This window comes from Anguilla anguilla, chromosome 10 (genome assembly GCF_013347855.1).
Source record: "Anguilla anguilla isolate fAngAng1 chromosome 10, fAngAng1.pri, whole genome shotgun sequence".
Lineage (NCBI taxonomy): Eukaryota > Metazoa > Chordata > Actinopteri > Anguilliformes > Anguillidae > Anguilla > Anguilla anguilla.
In genome coordinates, this window is record NC_049210.1 from 44,104,799 (window position 1) to 44,115,044 (window position 10,246).

At 39.6% G+C, this 10,246-nt stretch overlaps 1 protein-coding gene and 1 long non-coding RNA gene across 2 annotated transcripts in view; both read right to left on the minus strand.

The window, feature by feature from the left end:
* The window catches only part of LOC118206280 (phospholipid phosphatase 1-like), a 13,181-nt gene extending 6,151 nt beyond the window's left edge, over positions 1-7,030 (minus strand). Inside the window, exon 1 of the mRNA XM_035378762.1 lies at positions 6,484-7,030. Coding sequence (XP_035234653.1) covers positions 6,484-6,541 — 58 coding nt within the window. The 5' untranslated portion in view covers positions 6,542-7,030. The remainder of the gene's footprint in view (positions 1-6,483) is intronic.
* A 1,338-nt stretch (positions 7,031-8,368) lies between these two features.
* LOC118206748 lies at positions 8,369-9,907 on the minus strand. The gene is made up of 2 exons (XR_004761241.1): positions 9,663-9,907; positions 8,369-8,687 (listed from the first exon to the last, which is right to left on the minus strand). It is a non-coding gene; the product is annotated as an uncharacterized LOC118206748 (long non-coding RNA).
* Between the last annotated feature and the right edge of the window lie 339 nt (positions 9,908-10,246).

Sequence of the window (10,246 nt, forward strand, 5' to 3'; positions counted from 1 at the left end):
ACCAGACTGAAAGCATTGCTGGCTGTGTGCCATGCAAATAATGTAATTAAATAAAAAATATCTTAAAGTAGTACTAGATTCCCAGACCATCCTGAAGTTTATTACTCAAATATTCTGTCAGTTGGGACACAAAGCATTTGCTGCTTGTGCAACGTAAAGTTAGGTAAGTGTGATTATTTGAACAATTCTGTCGTTCTTGAATATGTACATTAATTAAACAAAGCAGAGAGAAAGGAAAAGATAGTAAAGTTGGTACAAAGAAATGGCAGGGATGGTACAAATAGTGTGCCAGTACTTATTTGCATTTCTATGTCTGTGGATATTCTTACAAGAAATGACATGGGTTTTATTGCAGTGTAATACTTTTTTACCCCCAGCTGTTTTGTATGTAGGTTGCTGCAGTGCAGACCTATACTGGGTCATGCACATTTCAGAGATGTGATGTAACAGGGCGGAGTGTAGCACAGTGGGTAAGGAACTAGACTTGTAACCGAAAGGTCGCAGGTTCGATTCCTGGGTAGGACACTGCCGTTGTACCCTTGAGCAAGGTACTTAACCGAAATTGCTTCAGTATAAATGGATACAATGTAAAATGCTATGTAAGTCGCTCTGGCGTCTGCTAAATGCCTGTAATGTAATGTAATGTAACAAGATCATGTTGTTTGCTGCTGTGCCCACAGCTTGTTGGCATGGTTCGAAGAGGAGGAAACTGGGAGTTACAGGGTGGCCATCACAAACCATCTGAGAACATTGGGATGACGTTGCAACCAAGGTACATGAACAGAATCTTAGATCCTATAAGAACACTGCAAAGTTATCAACAGGAAGCATTTTCAGGAATACCTCCATGTCATATTTAACAGGATGCTAAGAAGTCAAGTCATGAAGCTGGAGGTTTTAAGACAGATTTTTAAACGTGATGGCAACAGCATGCATGATGTTGGAAGCACATTTTCTATGCCCAAGGAATTCTCTTTAAGGCTAGTAGCGCTTTGTAAGTCTTGGTATGTAACTGGAAACAAAATTAAAAAGCTCACTCCATCGCACACATGTAAATAGAACAAAGTCAGTCTTTTCAGGAGATCTGCAACAAAGCTATTATTACTCATGCTTTGGTTCCATATATATTTTGCACAGCAAATCATACGGCAATTACATCTAGTAAATGTAGGCTTTGTGGGTGGACATTTTCCCATAGCATCCCATAGTCTTCACTAAAGAGGTGAGTTTGGCTGTCAAATAGTGATTAATGCCTTAGCTCAGATTTCAAAGGAAGTGGACTCGTATTTCTCTCTCTGTAGTATGTGCTTAAGATTAAGTCCACCAGAAAATAACTCAAAATGGACAATGGTAGTGACTGGCATTGTATTCTGAGGAGTTCCCAGGACTGTTTCTCACAGCAATACATATTTAAACGTATGAATATGAACAGTTCATATGAACTGTTTTTTCACCTTGAGCCACAGAAGTTTTTTTGCTTCATGGTGTGTGCTGTCACTTTTCAAACATTTACATTTTAACTTGTGAAACAGGAATGAAGAATATGCATTTCCATTTTTTTTTCCAATCTACATTTTACATTAAACCACTGAACACTAACTGTTCACCATCTATGGTTCGACGAATACCTACATAATAATTAATTTTAATTATAAGTTATAAACATCTATGAAATTCTGCCTTTCGGTATGTTCTTGAATGATACCCAAGGCTGAACAGATATTTAGCTTAGATGTCAAGCACAAACGGAACTGAACTGCAAACAAGGAGACGTATTCAAGTTTAAATGCAAACTGACATTTATGGCCAAAGGTGCTCTAACTAAAACCAAACTGCAAGGTTTTTCTTGATTTGCTTATTTGATGGTACTGCAAAGAAAAGCATGGGCGTATTCAAATACAGTATCTCAACCACAAAAGGGACTTTCAACAAAGAGGGGACTGCATTCACTTACAAATGTTCATACACTGAACTGCTAAAGAACAATTACTGTGAGTGAAAATGTATTTGCAAAGTATAAAACCATTTCTTTTTATAAACAAAAGGTCACTGCAGTATCTGTATTTGAACACATACAAACAATCATAGTGCAATCTAGTTAAACAGATAAGCTGTACAATATAGGCTTGATTGCGTATGCTTTTCTCAAGAAATTAAATCTAAGAGAATAATAAAAGCACAAACATGCCCTGTTAAAACATTAGGCTTATTTAGCATGCTGCCGATCTGATCTTCGCTGCAAAGACACACATCTGCTGTTCTAAATGAAGACATTTACTCATCGCTACCTTTCAGCGCGTACAGTGACCGCGTTGTTAGAAACTTTTTTTTCCTTTCCTCTTCCACTTCTTCAAAATGTAAACACTGGCAGATAAAAAAAGTCAAATGTAGAGCAGTCCCATGCATGCATGTGATCCCATCTCTATAAATAAATAAATAGATAAAAACACTCAACTGACATTTCACGCATCTTCTCTGTTCGGGACACAGGACAGGAAGTGACAGAGTGAAAAGGGGCATACAAAGCAGGATCAGATGAGCACACTGGAAAGTCCACATCAGGAGTGATATCAGGAGTGATATTATGTAATAAGATGAGTTTGGCTTTTGAAGCACAGTGGCAGATTATGTCAGTGCCAGCGTTGACAAACTTCTCCCCATTACAAAAATAACAGCCATATCATGCTTAGCTTCCACAATGTGCACAGACTGATGAAAGATGTGAAGCCTACCATCTGCTTTCGCTGGTGGCCATACCTTACAATAAACAAATGAAACATTTTACTGTAGCCGCCTACAACAGCGATTTCTGGATCACACACAGTGAGTACTGGCACTGTCCCACAATAACGAACGCTGCACCTTTAAAGGTAAACGCTGCCACCCTCATAAACATAGCTCCCTCAGAGAAAACGTATTCCTTCTGGCATTGTACGTACGTAGCATACACACCGTTTACCGTGCACTTTGATTCTTTGGAAATGCACCACGGCGGTGGTCTCTAACAAACCCACCTTCGCTGTTAAACCAACGCTATCTTCCACCAGATGACACGACTCCCACAGTGAAGCCCGTCTGCAAAAATCTCACGCATGACAGGCGTGGCCCTTGCATTGTGTGCACCATACGTGATTTTTTAAGCAGAACTGCGTCGGTCGGTCGGTGATGATGCTGACGGACAGCTTGTTTTGGTAGGGCGGCGATTAGTGAGGGGAAGGATTAGGCTGAAGGAATAAATCATGTTGTGGCTAAAAGGGTGTGGCTGCGTACACACAAATCACGATAATGGAATGAAGACTATAAAAAAAACAAAACAGTGGAATGGAAATCAATGTGATCCTCCTTTAACGAACATCTATAATCGTTGTTCCTGCTTTATACAGTACATGGGCAGACCTTTTCGCTCTCGTACTTCCTGTGCTTGTCTAACAATGGTGATGCGTCTCAGAGCAACAAGAAGCAACGCAACCAAAAAGCATTTTGGTTGCTACAGCAGTTCAAGGACCTCCTGGTTGTTAAACTGAGGCAATGCCAGTGAGGAGCACACAACCACTCTCAGGTGAATTTAGTGTCCCGGGTGGGCACGTGCCATCTTGTGTGGTATGACCACATAGGATCCATATTACAATCTCTGATATGATTCTTCAATGACAAAGCAAATAGTATGAGACAACAGCTATCTGTCCATCATGGCAATATCAAATATTATTCTATGTATTTGTTCAGTCTCTCTGCATTATTCTCTCCAATGCACGTCTTATAGTTTTGAGTAAATCTAACATAATATCTATACTACCAATAATAATTGAATTATATCTTATTGCATCCCTTTCTCAAGCCATAGTTGCTGCTTAGTAGAACAAGGGGACATAAATTGGAAATTACCAAAAGGTAAATTCCGTACAGACATTAGCAGGAATTTTTTAATGCAGTAGTCAATGTGTGGAATAGCCTGCCAGGTCACATAGCAGAGGAAAAAACTCTGGGGACTTTCAAGACCAGCCTTGATATGGTGTTAGATACTATCTAGTCTGTAGGTAATCAGAGCACTGATTTAGTCAGGAAAATGGCGAGCATTATTGAGCTGAATGGCCTGTTCTCGTCATTATGCTATGATATGTGAAAGCTAGGATGCATTACACTCAATCCTAATTTCTGAAAGGAAGAATGTTCTGGTAAAATATGGGTTTTGCGTCACTGACTGAAACACTCCACAATGAAGAATCACTATACATGTTCAACTGAGGCCTCGCTACTTAATGAAACATTCAACAATGTATCTCATGGGACCACATGTCACCATTAGTGGATGGGATGTACACCTAACATAGACAAGAGACTCCAGTGCAGACTCTTATTCTAAACTGCAATTCAGCAAGAAAAATAATCAGCAGCTGATTATGTGGAATGTGGGTACACACAGATTTCGCTTGGATACCTAAAGAATTGCAAAAAAAAAAAGCCAACTGCATTGTTCCTCAGAAAATAGCTCAATTTATCGCATTCAGACGCAATTCACACGAGACCTTATAATGCCATTCTGTGCATTTAAACATAAACGAATTACACCATTTTCAGTTGGACAACATAAGCAGCTATCTCCCGTTTTTATTTAGCCACATGCATCACATTTTTTTTTTCCATGATGGAGGATCCCATTCTCAGCCAATTATCAGACACAGGCTTTCTACTAAATGCTGATGACTGCTTGTGCATTGCAGTTCTCAGCATTCCCTGCATCCTGCAGGAAACAATGCAACAATGCATCTTGTGTGGAACTGGGGAGGCAGCCGGACTGTTCACAGAAAAGGCTTCTCGTAAAACAAAACAGCAGTGTCAATGTTTTATTTTATCTCAAGGTGATGCAGAACCGGACAGGTAATAACCCAGAATAACTGGTTATCCACTGTACAGCACAGGCCAAATTGAGTGGCATTTGAGTATCATTAAGTATCTTTATCTCAAATAGGATCTTTTAGAGAGATATTCTTCAGTTTGTAGATAAAACTGAGTCATGCAGTGTTGTATATGTGATCTTACAATGCTTTGAAATTTCCTCAGCTTGGCTAAACCAGCTTGACAGTCAACTCCTAACTGCATCAGACAATTGGATACTTTCTTATTACACAATCTGCAGCTGATCACATTTGAAATCACTGTGGCATAAATCATCCCGGTCATTTACATACTTCAGTTAAGTGTAAAAGATCAGTACTGATATACTGTAATCAGCACTTAACAGGAGCATAAAAATCCCCACACACGTCCACCCTCAACTTTAACCTCTCATCAGAGAGGGACTCTGGACTTTGCTATGCTGAGGGTGAACAAATTCATCCCAATGAAAACCTACAGAAATGACTAGTGCTTTACAATTCATATCATCACGACATCTAACCAAAATAAAAAATTATTTAAGAAAAACAAGACCAGGTTAAAACCTAGTATATGGCGAGACATAACACACGTGATCCGGCCGACCAATGGTGTAACTTCATCACTCACTCACTCAGTCAGTCAGTCACAGACATTCGCGTTTGTAGGGCTGGCCCCGCTGTTGCGGTCCAGCCAAAAAAAACAGACACTTGCAAGTACAACTGAATATTGACCCCTGCATGCACATTTGCAGCTTCTCCATAATTTACCGAATGGCTGCATTTATCACGACAAAAGGAATATAATTTTTCAAGACATGAAAGAATACGTTAGCAATACGTATAGACTTAATCTCATGTTCCCAACTGTTTCCGGATTTCACTGCTGAACAAATAAAATACGCTTGCTGAAATCTTGATTAGGTTAAATAGTTCAGGTCGTTATTCATGTACATCAAGGGCAAAGCACCACTGTGAATGACAACTGCATAACGCTTGACTAATTTAGATCAGGACACCCATTGAAGGAAAACAACATCCTTGATCTAATTACAATGTTGAAACCGGGGAGGATAATCCCACGCGCACGCTTGACGTAGGCTACGGGCGCGTACACTTATCTACAGCCTACAGTAGCGATACGTACCCTGATGTACTAGGCTACCCAGTTAGTATTTGTGATTTTCTTTTTCAGAACGTGTTGCAAAAACCTAAACCAAATTAATGTAACTGGCATTAACTTTAATAAACGACGAATACCTTATTGTAACCGCAAGCGTTAGGCGTTTAAGGAGCTACGACGAATGTCGCCAATATTAACTAAATTAATTGGAATCTAGAAGGCCCCATAAATACAGAATATATGTTAGTATAGTTTTCTCATGAAGACTGTTGGCTTTACCATTTTAATCTTTGCCATCAAAACAATACACGATCACGTTAGATGCTCTTGAATGAAATCAATGGTCATTTGCACTCATCATACAGGAAAGTTCATATTCTGACACAATGATAGGCTACCAATGATTATACAGAAGCCGCACATTAATAACCAAGTAAATAATTATCGTGTGTCTAAATTTACCATGGCATGAGCGTAGATACATACCTAGTACAAGGCAGACTATGTCAAGGACAACGAACAGAATTCCTTTTGTTTCGAACATGTTTGGTGTTCGTATTCAGTTTCAGTTCATAAACGAATGAACGGGTCCTTAGGCGATGTAGGATAGACTACCAGTCGTAGAGTCCCCTTGCTGCTGCGTCTCCTCGAGAAGTATCAACAGAGAACTAAAAGCTAAAACAGCCTAAACTTAAAGGCAAAATACAGTGCATATGGAAGGCGAAATGGCGAACGACAGTCGTAGCTGAATCATCCCAGCAGCCTACAGAATAAAAACCGCTAATCTGAAGAATAAAAATATCGGTCGTTGCCCTTCACCCACTGAACTTGATCCACCCAACCGTCTCATCTAGCTCAGGATTTTTCTATTGTCGTCGGTGTTACATAGCTCCCGAACTGCGGTCCACTGGCAGATGTCATGCCGAGTTTACACTGATCAGACAGAGAGCCTATCGCGTGCCTGTCAGGACAATACGAACCCCCTCGCCAGGTCCAAATCGCTCCACCTTCTCTCCGTTTCAAAGTCACTCCTCCGTCACGTCACGCTTTCCATAAAAGGGTATTTATTAAAGTGCGAGAAATAAGACGTGGGTCTATGGTCTTCACTTTCCCGTGTGACCCGTGGAGTGCGGTTCGCCCGTGAACGCGGTTAGGATTAATTTAACATTATTAGTGTGGGAACTGGATATAAACAACCCCGCGTGGGGAGACAGATTATTTTTCAAAGTATGAGAAATACCATACAGGTCTTCGTCATGCGCAGTCCGCAATCTATTTTTGAAGCAGCTGTGATTTATATGCCGTTTTTATTCGTAAACAGGAATGCGCCTAAAAAATACAGGGCTACAGGTATTCACAGATTGTGCAGTCGCAGACTTAGCCTGTCCTTGTATACGACTGCCGCGCGCAGTTAACAAGGGTTGCCACATTACGTAATGGAGTTTTCTAACCTTTACGGGGAAAATCATACTTTGAACTCAGTTTGTATGAACGCCCATGCTCAAAAGAGAGAACACATCGGCATTGTGGTCAGTTGGTTCTCACTGAGAACGTGCAATGCCTTTGCCCTCTTTGACATAATAACTGAATTTCCCAATGTTTTCAGTTTATAAAATACTCGTTGGTGTATTAAATAGAAGGGGTGTCATAGAAATACAATTCAAATAGTGCTGAAATTAAAATGTTATGATTTGTGGTCCCTTACATATCATAAAACAAGGAAGACGTGTGTTGTGTTCCCTGTGTTTGCATATTATGTAACAGTATAAAACGGATCGCATAATATGCATATTTTTAATGGTCAATGCACTATTAGGCCTACTTCTATCGTATTAAACTTTTACGACAGCAGATTTTTAATAACAGATCGCGATAATGGCATGTCAGAGAGCTATTGTTGTAACATGGCGCCTGCTGTGCTACATCATTACATTAAGCTGATTTTATTTTTAATTGTGCAGCGCTGTCCTTTTTTAAACTATAGTCAAACACTGCCCTCTGGTGAAATGCCTACGGTGCCCCGGCGAAATTATACCAACCGGACGTTTTTGACATCTGTGTCTATGAGATGTACGGTAGCCTATGCGGTAACTGAGGTGACGCGTTTTCGCACAACTAGCCTACTAAATACTTCTCTCGCATGAGTTAATCTCATCAGTAGCATTGGCATCGTCTGTATATACCTCACAATATCTAAGCATTATCCGAGTGTTTGCATACATACACGATTTATTACATGGATACAAGTCCCATATAGTGTCTACGACAGAACAATACTATATGAATGTGAAAATCTATTTAGTGGAGATGAAACAGGATGTATTACCCTGTGTTAGCATTACATCAATAATTTTCAATAGAAGCTTATGAATATAGAAAAGTACGTAAACAATTTATTTATTTATTACTGAACAGCGCTTATTTCTGGGTACCCCACGATATAAGCTACAGAAATTTGTGCAAATGAAACAAATAACGTGAGAACACTTATGCAGTCAACAGTGGCATCTGCTGGCGAAATATCGAATAACTGGGAACGTCAAAGTCGCATCTAAATTCACACACCGCACCGGCCCAAAAATGGCAGGCTTCCACTAATTGGGAACTTCCCCTGAGTGATTTATTCTGCGTCCCACCTGCTTCCTCTGATGTGACGAATGCCATCTCCAAAATGGTTGCTTACAGTTCTCCTATGGAAAAAATATTATAAACATCATCCGATATAAACATTTTAAAAAATATACTGTCAGATCAGATTGAATTCATCATGAATATCTTTAAATTAGTCTATAGTAAGGTAGACAAACTAGTTAGGACTGTAAAAAGAAACAGCATAGTATTGGTATTAAATAATAATGTCTAACATTAACACTTTCAACGATAATACATTTATTTTTATTTTGGTAATTAACCATCTATCCCTATGATATGTACTTTCTGCATATAGTTTGCTAAGTAATTGAAAAATGATTGTCAGACAGTCAATTACAAGGCATTTATTGTCTGCATTCCTTAAATTTTTGCTGTAAATAGGCTTGTGCCTATATCCTGGATATGATGACTACTGTCATCTCGTGTGCAGGTTCAAGCTTCATGCAAACAATGTAACAGAAAACGGAAGTACGTTACCTTAACTACAATTCCCCAAAATAAGATATTACAATTTATTTTCTCATAACAAAATACTTTTCCCCTTTTGAACTATTTTCATATTAAATCATAAATGAACATTTCATATAAATAGAATGAGAATTGACAGGTCCTAATCACAATTGCATGTTCACACTTAAATTCATTTACAGTGAATATCTGCGATTCCAGTCATTCTTCAATTGCATCATCACATCGCTCATTCAAATTTTAACCAATTTCCATGTACCCAAAAGTGCTGTGGAAAATAAAATTTAACAAAATGCATAATTATAATTATTCTATGAGAATAAGGGTATTAGAATGGTGTAATGAACATTACTTATACTTACAATGTAAAAGAAGACCTAACAACATATATGTGACATATATATATCTGTTCCAGCCAAAGCCGATACCACTGAGTGTTTAATAAGTCTTCAGTTCAAGTGAGCCTTACATGGCATTATTCGTCTGAGTAACAAAAATGATTAAATTTACACTATATTGTGCCACGTGACACGAGGTGCAGTTACCTGGTTTTTAACTCTCACACCAAGGAAGATCAGCCTGGCATGTGCCAGTGCAAAGGACACTTCAGAAGGGCTGAATGGGAGGGACTCTGATGAACTGCGCCTGTTTCCGTGTCCCTCAAAAAGGAGGGATCCAATACATGAAGCTCTTATCTATATATATATTTTTTTAAATAATACATTTTTACAATTACAGTGAATTTTAAATGCACTAGGATCTCCGCTCCACTCATGCAGAATTCGGGGGGCGGGGGGCAGCATCGGAGAGGGAGGTGCTCAGGAGAGAAGGGGATCAATAAGGCTCAGCAGGGACACAGACAAAACCGTTTCCTTCCTCCTGGTACACCATGCCTGGGTTCCTTCCAGACTCCTGTGCCTTTGTCTCTGATCCTCTCACGTCCTCTTGTCTTCTTCTCAGTCTAACCCCAACCCCACACACTAGTCCATCCCTTCATTTCTTCTCCTCCTCCTAAACCCCCCCCCCCCCCCCCCCGTTTTTCATTTAGCATCTCAGAGTAGGTGTGCTGATCCACGATCAGTTTAGCATTTTGGCTCTGAGTGGATAATGGGTCAGACGTGGACAAGGG